The sequence below is a fragment of the Ctenopharyngodon idella genome, chromosome 5, assembly GCF_019924925.1.
Source record: "Ctenopharyngodon idella isolate HZGC_01 chromosome 5, HZGC01, whole genome shotgun sequence".
NCBI classification, from domain to species: Eukaryota; Metazoa; Chordata; class Actinopteri; order Cypriniformes; family Xenocyprididae; genus Ctenopharyngodon; species Ctenopharyngodon idella.
In genome coordinates, this window is record NC_067224.1 from 5,360,808 (window position 1) to 5,382,746 (window position 21,939).

Below are 21,939 nucleotides of genomic sequence, written 5' to 3' on the forward strand. Positions count from 1 at the left end.
AAAATTGGATCAAATTGTCTTGGTCATTCAAATTTTAAATGTATTGCAAAATATACAAGTTCTGGTGCTGGATGATGATGAATACAGAATTTCAGCTGTGCTAAAATACCAAATAAAAAAAAATCAATGGCATGAAATTTAAGCATTTATCTGTGTTGAAAATAATGTGAAAAGATGCTTGGTATGAGCATAGTATATCGCTCAAGTTCACTGAGGTGGCCAGTATGCAAACATAGGTCTAAACTAGATCAAGGAATTCAAATTTTGTCAGGATTGCTCATGTAAATGAAGGTAAATAGCAACCAATATGCAAAAAATGGGTTTAAACTAGATCAAGGAATAAAAATTTTGTCAGTTTTCCCCAGAATCTCCCTTTGTTTCTTCCATTGTTGCAAACAGGAAATGATGTAATGATGTAAATGTTTATAGTAGCTCCTTTCAAACTCATTTCAGTTCTTTATCTCAAAAAAGATGTCAGTTCTTTTGTCACTAAAGTCGCTTTGCTGGCGATTTCTTATACACACAAGAGGAAAAATCAAATATATATAGGCGCACAATGTGCTAATTTTCAGTACACTGTAATTATTCTATTCTGAACATTGATTGCAGAGCAATCCACTACAAGGTTAGGTTCTGTTGACTCATTAGCAGTTCTATTAAAGTGACAGACTAAAAAAAAAGTCTATTTACACTCATTTACACTCACCCTCATGCCGTTTTAGGTAAATTACTCCAAATAACAATTAAGATGATAACTGAACTTTTTTAATTAAACACACAATGTAGCATTCTTGTGAAATGTTTACATACTTTTCCACAAACTATTGATTGAAAATAGTGAGCAGTATTAAGTATATAATCAATAATTGTGTAGTCAACAGTCAATTACGTCTTTAACTCTAACACATTCGGCTTCAAGTTGAGGTTATGACTCGTTAACAGTGTATTAACACATGAATGCAGATGTTTCTGGACGCAGCCTGCAGTAGGCGTCGACTGTACTCAGTGGGCGTGTGTTGGGCGGCGCTAGGACCGCGCGGTGTGCCGGTAGGGAGGCATCGCAGGCAGAGCAGCAGCTGAAGCGGCAGACAAAGACACGGAGCGCAGCGCGATCCTGCAGCATCCACGCCCACCCACACACACTCACACAGCAGCAGCAGCAGCAACAGCGCACTGTACCACTGGTAAGTCAAACGCCGGTAGACTTTTACTTTAAAAGAAAAACGTGTTGATCGAAACGTATTTCATGTAGTTATGCTAACGTTTAGTGAGTTACTTTAATGTCAGAAGTATAGAGACAGATTTTTGGGGATGTTAGTGGGTGAACAGTCAGGTGGTTCAAGGTTCGAGGCAGCATTTATATATATATATATATATATATATATATATATATATATATATATATATATATATATATCCTATAAAATACATCAACATAAATGATAATAAACCAAATTATAGGCTAATAGTAAAAAATAGTATAATATATTTCATATTTCATTCTCGAGTTTTACCAGGAACAGTTTGCCCTTGTCAAAAAATTATATAGGAATGTGTACAGGATTTCTACTAATGGGATCAAAAAAGAATCCTCTTAAGAATCAATTAAGATATTATGTCCTGTTAGATGTGTAATTTTTATTACAACTGTAATGGAATGATGTCTTGTTACTGGACAGTTAAGAGAAATCACAAAGGAAGCTATAGGAGTTTTAAAATCCTTAAAATATTTTTTAAATTTTATCCTATTAGGAATCCTAATAGTCTTGTTGGGAGCTACGGTATGTCTTCTAAAAGATCTGATTTAAAATATGTTATTTTATAATCTCACAAGAAATTCCTATTAGGATAATTTTGGATTAATTCCAAATTGTGTGTTTTTTTTTTTTTTTAAACTATTCAGATGAGCAAATGTGAGCGAAACTTTATTGTCTCTGGGAGATTCAAATTGTAGGGTACTCTTCTCTAATACTCAGGAGGTTGCAGCGTGTGTGAGTGTGAAGTATAAGACCCATCCTGAATTTGCTGTAGTGCAGCATGTGCCAAAGAGACACAATGAAACAGGCTCGCAGAGCACTTTGGGCGGGTGGATGGGGGGAGTGGGGTATACGGACTTGCCCCTGGAGACCATTTGCTTTCACTATGACCAATTTTATCCTTCTCATTGTGTGTGATTCAGAGTGTGATGTGTTACTGGACTCTATACACTGCAGCACAGTGTGACATCAGAATTTATTAACCAGCGAAAAACTCAACGGTACAATGGGAAAAGTTTGAACCTGTCATCATGAAACAAAATAAACGGCAATCAGACGACTGGCTTATGACTACCTTCACTGGAGGTCTTTCCCTTACAAAAGAAGTAGGTGCAGTGATGGTTTTACATGGTACAACCACCATGGTTTTGTTGGGAAAAAATCCCTGGTATTACTACAGCTTTCTTTATAAAGTAATAGTTTATCCAAAGACTTTCTTACTCATGGAACGCCAAACGAGATGTTAGGCGGAAATATGTCCAAGCAGATCTTTTCCAGAAAATTAAAGTGAATGGGGACTGGGGCTTTCAAGCTCCAAAAAGGCAGTCCAAATGATTTATATGCTATATTTATATCTCCTGAATCAACACAATAGACCGAAATGTATGCCATTTGTTTTGAAATCACCCTTGCTGTAGCATTCATGTGTCATTTGTGCAAAGCTAGCAGTTTGGACATTCTGCTAAACATCTCATTTTGTTTTCCTTGGAAGGAAGAACAATGGTTGATATTAATGAGATGAGGGTCTGTAATGTACATAAATGATGTCAGAATTTTCACTTAATATATCCTAAAAGCAGTAGGGGTGCTGTCTCATACTGTCATGAAATGGCATGTTTAGATGACACTAGGAATCTTGCTGATTCAGTGCGTCTCAGTTGCTGGGTTCTGGTGTATGAGTGTGCATTTGAGTCATCTCTGCGTGTCATGGCTGGATGGGTGGATGTGTAGGAGCCCTTGTGTCAGCTGTGGACCAGGCCCAATTCCCCTCTGCACCAGTGATGGCTGTAAAAAAGCACTCGAGGAGTGTAGTGTGTTTGTGTGACCACAATAAGGATGTAATCCCTCTTTTTTTTACTGGTTCAGAGGGACACGGTCCACAGGATTAGACAAATAACAGACTCATAAATCAGCACTAATGCACAACAGGGAGGGGAATATCTGTGGGCCACCTCAGTCATGGGCGTCGCCTCAACATTCTACACAGGCTTTTGTAATCAAACCTTTGATTGGTCTTTAATACCACATCTGAGTATGTGCGTTTGTGTGCATGTCGTTTTCGAATTCTCTCAGCTTTATACGTTTACTGTGTCCTGTGTGTCTTTGTTTACGGATTTCTCAGCATTATTTTGTGTGTATTCCAAGGTGAGGCGAGAGGGGTAGTAGCCAGGCTTTAATTGGAAAAGCTGCTGCAATCCCTTCTGGCAGTCTCACTGGACACAGGCCCAGGTCTAAATGCCACAGACCGCCCTATTGGCAAGACAACCCCACGATACCATTTGTGCTAACTAATTACCACAAATGCATAGTAACAGCTAGCTGCTAGAAATTGCTAATGTTAGCGATATATTTAAATCATATCCACCTTATTCCTATGCCCCATTGCGAATTATGGGTGTAACTTCCGTTAAGCTGTAAACAATCAATGAAAGGCTCGCTCTATGAATGCAATAATATGTTTTTTTTTAAAACTGGGTACAATGAGAAGACATTATTCTACTCATCCTTCAACCATCGAACATTAAAAGGGCATTTAAAAGTGTAAAAGCATCAACAAGGTTCATTTAAGAAACCATGAATAACCCCAAAAGCATGATTCTTTCTACAGCAATCACAGACGAGTAAAATATCACTGTAGCAATATATCTGTATTATGTAACATACGTTGGCTTAATTAAAAATGTTCAGTAACTTCAACATTGCGTGATACTATTTCAAAGTGATTTCCGTCATTTTGACAGATAATAAATTGTATTTACCTGTGAAAACAAACCTTGAAAGAGACGTGAGGATTTGAGGAGACAAACGAGAGATTCTTCGTGCATTCCAGTGAATTATTAATGGGTTATATTGTAAATTACATCGGAAGAACGGGCCACAAATGTGCAGTATATGTTGTCCTTTTTCATTCTATTACAGTGGAATGCAAAGGGAAAAAAGTAAATAATCATGAGGAAAAGAATGCAGCGACTGAAAAGAGCTCTTGCCATAGATATTCTTGTTAAAACATGTCATGTTGAAAAACCAAGCGTTACGTTATTCTCATGATGTCTGAAAATAAAACATGAAGGAAAATTGACAGCTCATTCAGTCAAACTTGCAGATAAGCTTTATTTGTAGGGCAACCTTATGATTTGAAATGATTTGTTTCAGTCTTTTTGAATGGAAGTTCACCAAACCGGAAGTGCCACCCATAATTCAAAACACAGTAGGTGTAACGGACATAAGAGCTGTGCGTGTAAACCTCACTCCTCTGATCTCAAGAGGTGCTCTGGCGTCTAGATACTGCGGTCTTAAGCCTCTTTGTTAGAGAGCCCGACTCCCATGCCAGTGGATCTGGGTTCGAGTCCCGCTTAGAGCGGCGATTCAAACAGGAGGGGTTACATAGGCTTGTGAGGAATAAGGTGGATTGCAGAAATCTTGCTCATGTATACCTCAAATCTGATACCTAAAATTATGTGGCTTGTTGAAGAAGTTTACACATAGAACACCTTAAGAATCGCATAGCAATGCTGTGTCGACCACCCTTGCAACAACCTAGCAGCCACCCAGAACCAGCAACAGCATAACAATTACTCAGAATACCTAAGGTAAAGTTTAAAGAAATGGTCATTGAAAAACCCATATTGACTACTAATCTAGATATCAAAAGCGGATGCATCCCCCTCAAGGTCTATGGTGGTTACAGCCTCAGAAAATGTAAAAATATAGTCTGCATCATCACTTGAATGATTGGAAAGTAAGTCCATGTGATGGACTTTTAAGAATGTGCAGGATGAACTCTTCGTTCGCCTTCTTTGTAGCATCGTCTGTTGATTTTGGACTGGTGTCAGGAAGTCAAATAAGCTGACTTGTAGCAACCTAACTCTCAGAAATCCCATCATTACAGGCTAAAGATAGTGGAGGTCAGGCTGTGGGTGCTGATTAAGGAGCTAATTGAGGTGTCGTCAAGCTAGGTAGCACTGACAAGCGTTTATAGGATTCCTCTAAATTAGTCAATAGAGATGGAAGCGCTTTAGCCGTTTGACAAGTCCTAAAGGATTTGAAAACAGTGTAGGTCTGAAAGTACTGTGAATCTCTGCTATGAATATAGTAACCTGTCAAAAGTACCTTCTACTATCCCTTAGTTCATCCTTTTTTCCAAAATAGCAGAGAGACTACATATAAAGATTAAATGGAGCCTCTTGCTTCTTAGTTTTTATCATTAGAGACCACCTCATCCTCCCACCCACCCCAGTGATATCGCTTATCTCCTCTAAAGCTTCAAAAGCCGTCTCAGCAATGGCAACAATGCTCAGATTTGTCAAGATGTCAGAAATCTAATTGAGCTTTGTTATGCACATTAATCTTTTTGCACACACATTTTTTTGTTAAAGGATTTTTAGGAGAAACACCTGGGACGACATTCATGGTTAAATGAAACATAACATGAGATCTCTAATTTTCCTGAGATCTGAAAGAGCAGCCTTTAAATATTTAGATTCTTCTTAGTCAACAGTTCTCAAACACTGATATGGATTTGACATGTCATATTATCAAGCCTTAGATTAATAAATCATGCTCTGTGTTTGCTGTGTGTCAACACCATTATGAATGAGTATCGATTTTTAAGCCTCATCTCAGTCACTGAGCATTTTTTAATGTTGTAGTGTTTCTCTCACTGAAGTCAGCATGAAATCAAAATGGACCCAACTGACTTTCTTGAAACAATTTCCTGTGAATGATTCATCAGTGTATGTTATTCCAAAGGGAAAAATTGTCTTTGTAATTTTTCATCAAAATGTAAAACTTGCTCTGAAAATGGCTAACGTCACCTAGTCCACGGAGACAACTGGTTAATAGAGATTCCATTAGCTATCTAGGCACTCGTTTAGGGTACCGTTGTTGCAATGCAGACTTTCTAAATTCTTGTCAATGGTTGATAGTAATTTAATGCTGGTTATTATGTAAGGGATAATGTACATCCAGCCAATTGTTATGACAAAATAAAGTGGAGGCGTCTTATATCACGCTGAAGGGGTTTATTTTGCGATAACAACCATTTGGATGTATATTATCCTGCTTATTACATGGCTACTTGCCACATAAGTAAATAATTAAACACAAAATATTGATTTGAGTTGAAGTATTTTACTAGCTAACTGAACTAAAATCTTTCGCAAGGAAAAACAGTTTCTAGCAGTTTTGAGCCAATGCAAGACAAATGAACACGTTCAATCAAGACAGACATTTAATGTGCAATCGTCCCACTTATTACACAGCTTTTCACCACATAAATAAGTATCGATTTGAGAAATCTTGTCTGTTTATTATCTTATTGTACAAAATTCATTTAGCAAACAAGACAAACTTCAGCAATAATAACATAGGCCTACCATTCATACTGACGTCCTCTGATTTCATTAAAAATACAGTCGATATCAGGGACGCAAGATTGTATTAGCTGCGTTTAAATGAAATGAGAGGTTTCAGATGTGTATTTACACAAATGTGATGCTCAATTAGAATACAATGTTTTTCAGATGATACTTTCTCTCACAGACATCTCGGTAACATGTACTTGTGTTTAATGGGTTGTAATATCATGTAACTTTACATGTGTACTTTACAACTGCTTACTGTAATTTGTTACCCAGGTTGTTTTCTGCTGTGAAAAATAAAGTAGGTTAATCACTTAAATAGTCTAATACCAGAGCTCTCTCTTTAACTCTGACATACTGTTACTTTCTTACTCGTGCCAAGCAACTAGATCAGATCGAGGACAGTTGTAGTGTTTGGCATTTCTGACATCTCAGATTTCAGATGACAATAAATGTTAAAGTTATTATACTTTTTGAGATATTACCTTTCATGGAGTGTATACAAATACAAATAGATACAAATTATATAGCTACAAATTATATACAAACTAGATACAAATTATATAGCTGTTTGTGAATGTAAAAGGTCTGCAAAGTTTCAAAGATCAAAGTGCACAATAAATTGAGTTATTGTCTTTTAAATGAAAGAAGTGATTCTGAACTGCCTGAAATGAGTCATCAGTAATTCCAGTTTTACATACTGCACAAACATATGTAGGTTTGCAACAAATTTGCATAATGCCAGCCTATGGTATTCATTGTCAAACACTGTAGTTCTGGAAGGGTTTGATTGATGTTGTGGGCATGTTGAGAAAATGCTGTTTTCTACGCTGCAAAAGATTTTCCACTTTACATGTACTTCCAAAGGATGAGGACTCTGGCTCGAATTACTACAGTAAAACCAACGCCATCGCTACTATTCGGATCACTGTATTTGCTGAGGAATATCTGAAATTCAGATATGGTAATGGGTGTTTCATTTCCGACACACACTGTAAGCGGTGGACCAATCACAACGGACTGGTTCATCTGACCAATCAGAGCAGAGTAGGTGCTTAGAAATGAGGGGTTTAGAGAGACCAAATCCTTTCAGACACTGTAAGAAAAGAGGCAATGCTGCAACGTATATTATGAGAGAATATAAGTATTTTTGACCTTAGATGCATGTAAAACCATTGTAGGTGACCTCTAAAACAAACTTAGGAACCTTTAAAATACAGGCACTTTAAATGATCACTGGTCAAATGAGATTCCCTCAAGTATTGACTTGCAGGAACACAGTAAAAAAACCTGTATTTAATAAAGGATAATTGCTTTTGACAACCTTCCTATGGCATCAGCCTAATTTAACTAGCTTCTACCAAGTGGCAGATGAATTAGCAGTGAAAAACTGTACAGCTGTGGCCAAAAGTGTTGGTAGCAACATAAATTTTGTGTTTTGAAAAGTTTGCTGCTTCAGTATTTGTACATTATTTTGTTAACATGTTTCTATGGTATACTGGAAAACAATGATAAGCATTTCATATGTTTTAAAGGCTTTTATTGGCAAAAATATTCAATATATATTCAAAAAGTCACTATTTACAGTATTGACCCTTCTTCTTCATAACCTCTGCAATTCACTCTGGCATGCTGAATATCAGCTTCTGGGGCCAAATCCTGACTGATGGCGATCCATTCTTGCCTTATTAGTGCTTGGAGGACAAGAAGTTGTTGAGAGAAGTTGTTGGGAGAAGTTGCTCTTCGAGGACATTTTGATACCATTCTTTATTCATGGCAGTGTTTTGGGCAGAATTGTGAGAGAGCCAGTCCCTTTGGATGAAAAGCAACCCCACACTGGATGGTCTTAGGATGCTTCACTGCTGACACAACACAGGACTCATGGTAGCGTTCAGACAGTTGATTTTCCAGATGTCCCAAACAGTCGGATGGGGGCTTCATTAGAGAAATTAACTTTGCACCAATCTTCTACTGTGCAAACCTTGTACTTCCTGCAGAATTATAGTCTGTCCTTGACGTTTTTCTTGGAGAGAAGTGGCTTCTTTGCTACCATTCTTGACACCAGGCTGTTGTCCAAAAGTCTTGGCCTCACTGTGCGTGCAGATGCACTTAAACCTACCTGCTGCCAATTTTGAGCAAGCTCTGCACTGGTGGTGACATGACTCTGTTGCTGACTTCTGAGGAGGAGACAGTCCTGGACATTTTGTGACATCCTGAAGCCTTCTTCACTGCAACCTCTCTCCTTGAAATTCTTGATGATCCTGTAAATGATTCTTTCAGGTACAATATTCTTTGCAGCATGTGAGGCCATTTTGATGCTTTGATGGCTGCACATCTTTCTTTGTAGGTAACCATTGCTGACACAAGAACACAATGATTGGAAGCACTTCTGCCCACCTTTTATAGCAATCAGTCTGCTCTTATAATCCTATCAGAATGATAGTGATTCCACCCGACTAGTACTCGTTCACACTTTCCCATGTGCTGATGATATGATTAGTGAAATGATGTTAGCTGGTCATTTTGTGTCAGGGCCAAAGAATTTGGGTTTTTGTGAAGTAACTGTATTTCTTCTCAACAAACCACATGATTTGATGTATCATTCATGTCCGTGGCACAAACTATGCAAATTACAGTATGTATGAGTATGTATGAAGGTGTATGAAAAACTTGTTTTAGGAAGTATTAAAATGAAAGGGACAGAATCGAACATGGATAGTGCTGAGTTAAACTCCCAGTATGGCAGTAATCCCTTATTTGGGGGGTTGTATTGTTATTTAAGTGACTGTCCCTCTCCAGGCGGAATTTAAACAAAACCTTTAATCGACCAAATCCAGGACACAGCGTGATATTTGCCAGACAGGGAATAGGGAGCAGGGCTATTGACAGGAGGCGGTTCTGCAGACAAAAAGAGTTAAAAACATATCAGGACATTGATGAGTAGATATTGATTTGGCTTTGAATAGGAGTGTGTGTATGTGTGTGTGTGTGTGTGTGTGTGTGTAATATGAGGCAGAGTGGTGTGAGTGGTGTAGCTTTATTGATCCATTGTTGGTTTAGGGGGTTATGGGGGAGTATTTTGAGGGAATGTGTGCTCAGATGGGAGAGTGGGGTAACAGAATGAGAATATTGACCAGTTTTGCTGGGACAGCAGAAGGTGGGTGGGAGGGGCAAGTATAAGTTGTAAAAGTCTTGTTGGGGGCAGGAGACCTCAGTGACAAAGAGATGGACAGATGACCACTGTTTATTGAAATCAGATGGGGCATATGTTAGCCTATGTTAACGATGGGGCATATGTTAACACACACACACACACACACACTTTTTTTTTTTTTTGTGAATTGTGAGGACATTCCATAGGCGTAATGGTTTTTATACTGTACAAACCATATTTTCTATCGCCCTACCCCTAAACCTACCCATCACAGAAAACCTTTTTTTTTAATTGAATTTAAAAAAACAAAACAAAAAAAGCAGTTTTTTTCTAAACCATTGGGTTTACAAGGACACAGGAAGTAACCATGTTTATGCTGTAATACCCATTTCATTATACACAATCATGTACTCAACAACCATGTATACAAGGACACACACATACTGTATATATTTTTTTATGTCCAGCAAACCCCAATAAGTTGGCAAAATCAGTTGCCTCAAAATTTTTAAGTTAAAAAATTCAAAGTTTAAGTAAGCAGAACTGCTAGATTTTATACATTTTAATTGTCGTAACTTGAAATGTTTAAGTTCACTGATTCATACATTTAACTTTTCATGTAACGTCAATGTAAACATTTTTATTAGTGTAAACATAGTTAGCTGTGACAAGCTAATTCAGAAAATGCTAACTTGCTAATATGCTAACATGTTAACAATAGCATGGTATAACACTTGCTGAATGAGTACAGCAATATAAAACATTTAACATACTGCTCTCAAAAACACTTGTCACCATGATGGTAACTCTCCAAAAACCCTATATTAACAGAAACTCTTCTAAATTAACATAACAAAACATTAATCATTACTAAATCTTGCACTTAAAATAAATCTTGATTAAAAAAAAACAAAAAAAAAAACATTACATAACACTTAATTTTACTGGGCTGGGAAACAGAAATCCCAGCCCAGTTTTAGTTAAACTTAATTTTGTCTAAATTAAAAGAAATATGTTCATAAAACTTAAAGCAATGAAACAGTTCAGTTTACTTAAAATATATCAGTTCTGTGAACTTGAAAGAAAAAGAAAGTGCTAAGTACTCATAAAAGTTAATTTGACTCAACTAATTAGTTTAATTTAAGTTTGTCCTACTCAGACCAATTAATTATTTTGTGCGTTAGAGTTTACAGTGCAGTGCGAGTGCATTATAAAGCATGTGTGCCGTTAGCGTGTTTATGTGAGTGACTTTACATTCTTGCACTTGCTTAATCACTTTATCCTCCAAAAAAGGGTGATACAGTTGGAACTGCAGCAGAGACAACTGTCCTTTTCTAACACTCTCCTTCTTTCACTTTCTTTTATTTCTCATTTCTTTTGTGGAGGGGTAGAGAGAGTTTTGTTTAAAGAGAGCAGCTGTGTTTTCGAAGTCCTGGCCTTGGTCCACAAGAGCTCAGTGGCCAGGATCTGCCTTCCTCTCAGTCTGGACTTTAATCAGAGAGAGAGAGAGAGAGACATAAACTCTGTTCCAAAAACTTGTGAGCTGCCTATCTAGACACAATATCTGTTACAAAAGGTAGGCAGCAACATTATGCTGCCTTCTAAGATATCTTTTTTGGGGCCAAATCTAAGGATATCCCAGATTACAATGAGGAAATCCAAGATGGTGTACAAATGTAAACTAAATTTAATAGTGCAATAGTGCAATCCAATTAAAATGGATAATTGTACTCTGTATGTGCTATATATTTTAATCCTTGTTAAAGCATTGTTGTGCTTTATGCACTTTTTATGCATAGTGCTATTTTGTATAGAAAGTTCCAGATCACTACACAAAATAGAGAGAAGATGAAATATGTGATATCTATTCTTCTAGCCAGCTCTGAGCAGCAATAGCATATATCCATTATTTTTATCACACAAACGGTTAGAACTCAACTGTACAACTACAACTGTAACTGGTTTCACATGCTCTCTATCTGATCCAGACTGTCCATTTAAGGTCAATAACAGTCCAAGCTGGTCTAGATGGAGCCACATGTTGGTGGCACTAAAGCTGACCTGGTAGGTCATCTTGGTCAAGCTAGATAAAGCTGATCTGAACACATGAGAGCTGGTTTCCAGCAAGAATGCTTCAAAAACTAGCTTGACCAATAGTTTGACTTCATTTCTCTCTCTCTCTCTCTCTCTCTCTCTCTCTCTCTCTCTCTCTCTCTCTCTCTCTCTCTCTCTCTCCCATTTTCTTTTTGTCCCATAATTACATTTTTTTTTTTGGATTATTGGATTATACGATTATTTGACATTTGTTTTTAGTTCTCCATACTTTGAGAAAGAGTTGCTGTTCAGTCCATTTGATTATTATTTTAGAACCTCAAATTTGCATGTGTATGTAAATTTTGCACTTTTTACAAACCTGGAAAACCTCTGCAATGATCTCTTTCCCAAGCCCACACGTGAAAAGGTTTTTTTTTTTTTTTTTTTTTTTTTGTGGGAAGGGTATAAAAAAACATCCAATGGCAGTTGTGTTGAAGTGTTTCTGTGGAAATGGAGGCTAAATATATGTCCGCCTCTACTCTTTTGTTTCCTTCTCACAGTTCTCACTAAGGGTAGATTGGTGTATTGTGGGATGATTTTAATGGCATGATACTGTTGGTGGAATTCCAATGAAAAGTCAAGAATTTGCATTTAAATAAAGACCAGTGCATCCATTTTAATACTAAAAATTATAACAATAGTTTTGTATTTGTTCTCTCAAAGAATTCAGGTTATTAGGTCTCTCAACTCTTAAACAAGCAATTCATTCAGAAAGACAGAAAAATTAAAAAAGAATAATAGCATAGTATGGATATACCATCATATATAATAAAATCTCATTCACTCTCAGACAGCAGCTTAATTACCAAAATAAAATGACCATTCCTGATGCATTCAAAAAAGTTTTCATCCAAAATTTGTATTAACTTTGCATGTTTGTGATTATTATCAATATGTTAGTGTAGCTACATGATAATAGTAAAATCATCGTGACTGTAAGTGGCTGATGAATGTCGGCTGCTGCAATGAAGTCACTTAAGATTTGTTTTAGGAGGGCTTTTAAAAGTGTGAAATAGACTTATTTTTTATTGCTTGACATCGCAGATCAGACAATTAGCTAATGAATTTCTTGAGGACTGTTGACTGGAGTGTGCAGTTAATTGTGGTGCCATTTAATTGACATCATTTTCCTAAATAATTAGTCATATGGAATGGAATGCACAGCTCAGGTGATTTACTCAGTGAATCATGTGGCTCCTCTCCACACTACACTCAGTTTGGTTTTGTAGGTGGTGTGGAAATTACACATTTCACAATGTATGTCCTGCAGGTAATTCCTTATAAAAGAAATCACATTTAGCCAATAAAACAAACATACCAGTCAATATTTCATTTCAGTTCTTCAAAAGGTTTCAGTTAATGACATTTAATAGATAAATGGGTGATGAATGGATTGCTGTGAATCTGATGTATGAATGTATGACCGTCGTTACCAATTAAAATGTGTGTTTATTTTAATGCAATGTGTGGACTTTTTACACGGTCCCTTACCTACTATTTGTCCTATTTCCATTTAGCAAAACGCATTTTTTTATTAACGACTACACCTACCCTAACCCTAAACCTACCCTTCGTGATTTATAGTGCATATACACTTTATGAGCACATGCGTTCCCTGGGATCGTACTCACGATCGTGGGATCAAACTCCCGATCGCATGATCACATGATTGCATATTGTTGTATATCGCAATGCTCTACTAATTGGGCTACGCAAAACCCGAAATATGATGCAGATAAAAGGGTACAATGCATTAAAATGAAAGTGTCCTGTTGTCGATATGGGTGCAACTTTAGTAAACGCTCCTATGGGTCGTATTTCATGCATTAAAATGAAAGTGTCCTGTTGTCGATATGGGTGCAACTTTAGTAAACGCTCCTATGGGTTGTATTTCAGGGAAGTGACAAACGACCCATATGGGCGTATTGGTTGGAGGACATGTTGGTTTTAAGGGAGAGTGGGATCTCATGCTTTCAAAGCTAGCTTGCTATTGCTAGCCTCTCCAAAATTGCCTTCCCTGCCTTGCAGGATGCTGTTGTGTTGTTTCCATGCTTCATCCGTGTATCCTTTTAGAGAACATGGCAAGCTTGTTTTGCTGTTGCTATGGATACTGACTGGTGAAGAATTAGATGTGGAATATGGTCTTATCAATGCTACCATGTGCTGTATAAATGTGTATCTACTCAGTAAAGTATCTCTATGTTCTCAATCTACAGTAAGTGTAGTTAAATACTGCCTGATAACTAGTTTAAAGATGACCACATACCTTCAGCTTCCTTTTGTTTAGTTTTTTGTGAAACGACTGTCTCCACAGGGAATTTTTAATAATAGCTCATGAGTGACATTGAAATGTGTGTGGGTCTGCTGTATGTAGGCCAATCCATGGTGGAGAGTGTGTTACTCAGAGAGCATGTGTACATACTTACACAATGTTAGGTGTAGACCAAAAAACACATTTGGCTTCAGTGTTTCAGGTAAAATGTTCTTTGGAATGACAGATTTGAGGATTCTATTTTACACGCTAATTGGAATTCTGTCTTTTGCTCATATCTTTGGGTTGTGTGTGTGTGTGGAGTGCACTTCAAGATATTCCAATTGAGATACAGGTGGTGAGACCACCCAAAACATAATGATATTCATGAATTCATAATTTATTATATTTGTATAAATATGACAGGCTATTGGCTATTTGATATTTGAAAAACATATTTACAAAACTTTTGATGAATAATGATTGAGATGTGTACACTCAAAATTAAGGTGTAAGGGGAATATGTGGTAACACTTTATTTTAGGGTCTTCTAACTAAGTGCTTATTAGCATGCATATTACTAGTATATTGGCTATTTATTAGTACTTATTAAGCACATATTAATGCCTTATTCTTCATGACCATATTCTACATTCTTAATCCTACCCAATACCTAAACTTAACAACTAGCTTACTAACTATTAATAAGCAGTAAATTGGGAGTTTATTGAGGGAAAAGTCGTAGTTAATAGTTTATATGTGTTCCCTATACTAAAGTGTTACCGAATATGTTATTACATTTTACTTGGTTAAACCACGAGTCATTAAAATTTTCTTGTAAAGTTTTTTAAAAAACAAATGAAACCAACATACATACAAAGAGAACCTGAGTGTTTTACACTGGATTTTTCCTTCATTTTAAAAGATTTTTCTTTAGCATGGATATAAGTCATTGGCTCATTTATGCAGTATTTTTTAGTTGACTTTTTGTATGGAAGTTTGTTTCCACCCAAAAAAAAAAAAAGGTAATTACGACTTTTTAATCTCACAATCTCATAATTCTCAAAATTGTGATATATAAATTGTAAGCTGACTTTTTTTCTCAGAATTGGACTTTATAACTTACATTTGCGAGAAAAAAAAAAAAAAGAATTGTGAGATAAAAAGTTGCAGTTATCTCTTAATTTTTTTATTCCGTGGTGACAACAATCTTCCATATTTGCTTTCCCTAGTCAGAAATAATAAAATCTTCTGAAAAATATGTATCTTCCAAAAATAATTCTGTCTTTTATGTTATTTCTTATTCATTTCAGACCCATAATTCTTCAGTACAAGACCTCCTTCACCACCACTATGGATGCCCCCTCTGAACATGTTGCCATGGAGCTGGACTTCGGCCATTTTGATGAGCGGGACAAGGCGTCTCGGACCCCACGAGGTGGACGGGCCAACGGCCTCCCCAGCCCCACTCACAGCGCTCACTGCAGTTTTTACCGTACACGCACCCTCCAGGCTCTGACCAATGAGAAGAAGGCTAAGAAGGTACGGTTCTACCGCAACGGCGACCGCTACTTCAAGGGCATCGTGTATGCAGTGGCCAGTGACCGTTTCCGCACGTTTGATGCTCTGCTGGCTGACCTGACCCGCTCTCTGTCTGACCACATCAACCTGCCACAAGGGGTCAGATACATCTTCACCATCGATGGATCACAGAAGATCACCAATCTGGATGAGCTCGAGGAAGGTGAGTGTTCTGAGGCAGTGAGGTTTAAGGAAACATTTTTGAAAAATTTGGAAAATCTCTGCATGTGCATAGAGGTGGATTTATGTTTATGTTAACCATAATGTTTATTCTATATAATTTGCATATTAGTATTGAGCAAAAAATCTCTACGTAAGCAGTTAGCCTGAGAAACATTCACAGAGATTTCACACTATTTAATATCAGCTTTGTAATTTTGCAGTTGTTTTTTTATTCTTTATTTTCCAGTACAATAGTATTATTACTTCTTATTTTGTTTAATATTTTTATTTAAATACAATCCCACAAAAAATCATAATTGTTATTATTTTATAGTCATATTGAATGGATGAAAAACAATAGGACTGTAGCCTATAAAAACTCGGTCCCACTTTATATAAGGTGGCCTTAACTACTACTTACATCAAAAAAATAAATATTATAGGTATTATAAGTAATACTTATTGTGTTCACATTGTATTGCAAAACACTTTTGCTGCTGTTGAGGTGGGATACGGGTAAGGTTAGGGACAGGTTTGGTGGTATGGGTAGGTTTAAGGTGTAAGGGACGGGTCAACAGTGTAATTATACATGTAATTACATAAATTAATTACAGATGTAATTACATGCAGGTATGTTTTAAAATATAAGTACAATGTAAAAACATGTATGTACACAATAAATGCATTGTATCAAATGATTAATTTAAATGTAAGTACATAGTAGTTAAGGCCACCTAATTTAAAGTGGGACCGAAAACTCAATGAAAGTTGCCTATAAAAGCTGAAAGAGCTTTTTAAAGAACTCTTTATTGTTAATTTTATGGTTACTAAAAAAGGTTTTAGTTGGTTCTTGTAAAGAGAATACCCAAGTACGAACACTCAAATTCCAAAATTGTCCAGCTCTAAAAGAATGGTTTGCAATTAAAGGGGTAGTTCTGTCATTAATTTCTCACCCTCATGTCGTTCTAAACCTGCAAGTCTTTTGTTCATATTCGGAATGCAAATGAAGATCGTTTTGATGAAATCTTAGAGCTTTCTGTCCCTCCATAGACAGCTACACAATGACGCTTCAAAAAGATCATAAAAAGATTGTAAAACTAATCCAAATGAATTGAGTGGTTTAGTCCAAATTTTCTGAAGAGACTCGATCGCTTTATATGATGAACAGATATAATTTAGGCTTTTATTCACATATAAGCATTCATCAACTCACACACTTGATGTGCAAGAACCAATGAGGTTCATTCTCGTGTTATGCAGCACGTTTGAGTTTCTTGAAGAGGTTTGTTTTTGCGCGTCTAGCAGGTTTGATTGATCAATGTTTATAAAGGTCCTGAATAAAAACCTAAGTTCAATCTGTTCATCAAAGTCTCTTCAGAAAATTTGGACTAAACCGCTCAGTTCATATGGATTAGTTTTACAATCTCTTTATGAACTTTTTGAAGCGTCAAAATGGTAGTTGTGTCAATGGAGGGACAGAATGCTCTCAGATTTCATCAAAAATACCTTAATTTGTGTTCCGAAGATGAACAAAAGTCTTTCTGGTTTCGAACGACATGAGCTTAGTAATTAATCACAAAAGTTTAATTTTTATAGTTGAACTATATCTTTAAAAACTGCAAATTCACCCCAGTCATTCTAGAACAATTATTTTCAAATAGAACTATTCAAGTCATCTTGTGAAAATTCCAGCCTGGTCTCATTGTTAATACGTAGGTATTAATACGTAACTTTCAAAGACACAAAACAGACATTTTTGTACGTTTAGAAAGGTGCTAAAACGTACAATATTGACGTAATTATGGCACTAAAACGTAAAAATACTTACGTTTTTTACAGCGAAAAAACGTAAAATATTTACGAATCTTATCATGTCTTAGAGATATATGTATAATTTCCCTTTTATCGTTTTGTAGATAAATGTAAGATCCCTAAACCCCATCCCGAACCTAAACCTACCCATTTTATACAGAATGTTAAAAGAATAAAACATAATGGGCAGAAATGTGTAGGAAAATGACAATTTTAGTAAAAATGTAACATTAAAACGATATTTTGAGCCACTAATCCTACACCTACCCCTAAACCTACCCATAACCATTTCTTTAAACTACCTACTAATATAAATAAAAGAATGACAGACAAACAAGCGTAATCACAATAATTTATTTTTTTGCGAAAATGTCAAAAGTGGTACCAAAAGTAGTTCAAATGATGATGAGTTCCAGTCACAGTCCTCTCTGGCGGTAATAGTTTTTTATAGGGTACAGAGCAGAATTTAATTTATTAATCCATGAAAATATGATGAATCCGGCTTCTCTCCGTGAAGGCGCGACACTCATTTCAAATGTCAATCCACTGAAACACGGCATGTCGTAATCTGTGACGAAGGTGAGAACCAATGAGCGTTTGATATCAGTGCCGTAAACCATGTCGTAACACTTCTCGAGGGTGGCGCTACTTTCAAATTTGAATCATAACGAGCGCGAGCTTTGACTGTGACGGTCGCTGTTGCTGAGAATCAAAATGAAGATCGATGGATTAAGGGCTGAATTTGGATCTGTTCCTTACAAACATATGGATTCTAAAGATTGGGAGTACAGCGAACAAATAAAATTGATGTGATTTGTAAATTTATGTTGTGTTTTGGTGTATCTTATCAGTCACTGCATAGGAGAAAACGCCTTCTGTGTCTCACAGCAAACAAACTAAATATTACAAAATGGTTAAACAATTACAGAAAATTTATTCATAAGGTTTTAAATTGTAGTCTTGTTTAACATGCAATCCTCCGAAACGAGCAGCACAAGTCACGAACAGAACTGTTATTTCATATTAAGTAGATGAGTAAACTGCTTTCAATAAATTCGACTAAAAACATTAAATCATTAAAGCCACGATTTTAATATTAATACATGGGAATTCATATACATTCACACTTTACGTTACATGATTTACGTTTTTATTGCTGTTATTACGTAAGTATTTTTACGTTTTAGTCCTCTACGTCAATGTTGTACGTTTTTGTGTGTATGAAAACGTAAGTAAATGTACGTGTGGTAGAACCACAATTTTCGTAAAAATACACACGTATTCTCATGAGATCACGTTGGAAAATTCCTGTATTTTTTACTATATCTATATCATAGAAAAACAAAATATCACAATGTCAGTTATTTCCAAAATCGACCCTATGCCACGTATATCCTGTTTCTGTGGACTGAGTTTGAAGTTTTCCCTTAGTCTCTTCATTTATATTAGTTCCCATTGAATGTAATTCTGTTCTTGTGATTCTTCCTGTGTTTCAGTTTGTTTCCATAGTGACTGATTATTTTCCTCCCAGATAGCGCACATACATCTCCAAGATGTCTTTTAAAGAGCACTTCATCTGGAAAACATCTGTTGTGTGCAAACATCTGATAAACATCTTTAAAAAGCAGTTTTACATACATTCTAAATCATAAACATCTTAAAGACATTTTCTAAATATCATTTCTTTGTCGGTTATTGTCTTTTCTACCTCTATAACTCTTTCCTCGTCTGCATGTTACACCTTAATAGAAATGTCCTATTAGTTTGTGATGAGCACTAAACCAGTTGTTTGTGAAACACACACTGCCTACCTGCACTAAGCTCTCCAAGAGCTAAAAGCAGATTGGTTGGCCTGTCTGGTTGCCATGCCAACAGTAATGTGCCCATTAAAGGTTGACACCAGCTTTTAATCCTGTACATTCACACTCACACACGTCTAAGACTACAGTCTAAAAGCAGGAGGTTGAAACCAGAAAACTGCTCAACCGAAATTATTCACAAAACAAAGTGTGAATGAAGCATTTTATGTAGTACAGGCTGAATTAATTGCAGCATATTATTACTTAGGATTAACAACTGTTCAAGGAATATCAATACAGTACTGCCTTTTATGTCCAGCAAATATGGAACATGGCCAATGCACACATGCAGTGGTAAAAAAGGGGTTGTGGCTTGTTTTCAACAGTGCTATTTGGAAAACATTTGAAGCTATTTTGCATAATTTAACTTAAACTCTAAAACCACAGAGTAGTGTTTTCAAACTGTGTCCAACTAGCATGTCACTCATGCTAACATTTTAGGCCCTGTTTACACCTGGAATTAAGATGCATTTGTAAATGGGGTGTAAAATGTTTTGAAATTGTCCACTTTTGACCACTTCCAGAGGTAGTCGAAAACACATTTGATCGAATTGCTTTTGTAGTGTAAATGCTCATGTGGTCGAACAGCCATAAAAGACCGCCTATTCTCCACCTACTGACCTAGGGTTGAGTTACAGGTCAAAGTATGTGTAACCGGTAATTACTTTAATCCGAATCTAAGTTGTTGGGGGTCAATGCAAGTGCACTTCTCCTGCATAGATAGTTCACATGAGGAAACTAATTTTGGATGTACTTAGAGTCAGATTGTACAATAAATCAGTGACCACAGCATTATCAGCTAATTGGGCCATAAAGGATTAGTGTCAGTCTGATTAAATTTGGCATGAAACGGAAGTTGGGATAGTTTTTTTCTTTCCTATTGTGACATATGTCAGAGTGAAACAGCTTCTCGAACAAGAAGAAATGTAGGGCAGGACTGGTTTTTGTTCACCTGAAATTGATTGGATGTGGTTGTGGTTTGCTATTGGTCAATCTAATGTGAGTGACAGGTTGTCCCGCCTTCGCGTCAGTAAACACGTCATCAGAGAAGATAATATGGTTTATTTTATCCCATTTTGTTGAAAATAAATATGCAAGAAAACAGGCAAAATGGTAGAGACTTACAGCAGCCATCATATTGATCGGCAAAAATTGTGTATCTGTAAATCCCTATAACTGTAACATTCTTCTTAGAAATTCTCTGTAGTTGTGTTTCAACCCACCAAACTATTTTAGCAATTGGAAGCAGCAAATGTTTTTCACATGAAAAGACAAGACATTCTTCATTACTGAGCAAATCTGCCCTGTCAGTATATGTTGAATTTGAGATGAATCAAGCTGGGAGCAGACAGCAAATAAAGGAGCCTAGAGGAACATGATCAAAATCTGTAGCACACACACACACACACACACACACACACACACACACACACACATTTGTTTTTTGATAATGGTGACGACTTTTCCATTGCCTGCTATAGTTTTTATACAGACCTAATAATATTTTCTACCACCCCTCACAGAAAGCTTTTTGAATTTTTAGATTTGCATTATTTAGTATGTTTACTAAGCCGTTTTTCTTGTGGGGACCATTAACTGCTCCCCAATGTAGTCACAAATATCCTAAAGGAATGCGAACAGGATTCCTGATGGATTTTCTGACATAATTTGGAGCCAATCCTAAAGGATACAAATGGAATTGATTACATTCCAACTTTTTAAAAAAATAAATTCCTACATTTCCTACAAAGAATTCTTTTCTCATTGGATATGTAATATTACAGTAATATTTATCAGATCTCTACTTGTATTGTACTGGTATAATGTTTTGCTCCTGCTCAATTAAAGGAATCACATAGGAATCTAAATAAATAAATAAATAATTAAAACCCTTCAGGGGTTTTAGAGGGTCCTACAGGGACAGTTTATCCTATTAGTAATCATAACAATCGGGAATAATTGGGAGTCCAATTTGGCAATATGTTATATCTATATCCATCCATCCATCTATCCATCCATCCATCAAGATTAAGTTTGTAGAAATTTATATTTTTTTTGTACTACACAAGCATATTAATTGCACTTAACTTGAAATACTGAATAAACTGAATCATACTGTGATCTTACACAATTACTATGTAATTACAATGTTACTAACTAATAAATTTTTTTTTGGAAATGTAAAATTGACCATACTAAAATACCATGCTATTTGGACTTTTTAATTATCATCATTTTGGTTAATAACATCATTCAAATCTAAAGGGGGTCATCTGACTGACATGTCAAACCACCAAAGACACGCTTGTTTTTACGTGATATTTAGGGGTGTGTAGTTCGACACATCTTGTTTACTTTCAAATATTTGCCTCTTTGCACTTTACATTTCTTAAATATTAATAAAAACAAT

General features: G+C 36.2%; 1 protein-coding gene across 1 annotated transcript in view; it reads left to right on the forward strand.

Annotated features, from left to right (window-relative positions):
• The first annotated feature begins 1,025 nt into the window (after nt 1-1,025).
• LOC127513433 (neuronal migration protein doublecortin-like) overlaps nt 1,026-21,939 on the forward strand; it is a 59,363-nt gene continuing 38,449 nt past the window's right edge. Inside the window, exons 1-2 of the mRNA XM_051895193.1 lie at nt 1,026-1,184; nt 15,429-15,859. Coding sequence (XP_051751153.1) covers nt 15,469-15,859 — 391 coding nt within the window. The 5' untranslated portion in view covers nt 1,026-1,184; nt 15,429-15,468. The remainder of the gene's footprint in view (nt 1,185-15,428; nt 15,860-21,939) is intronic.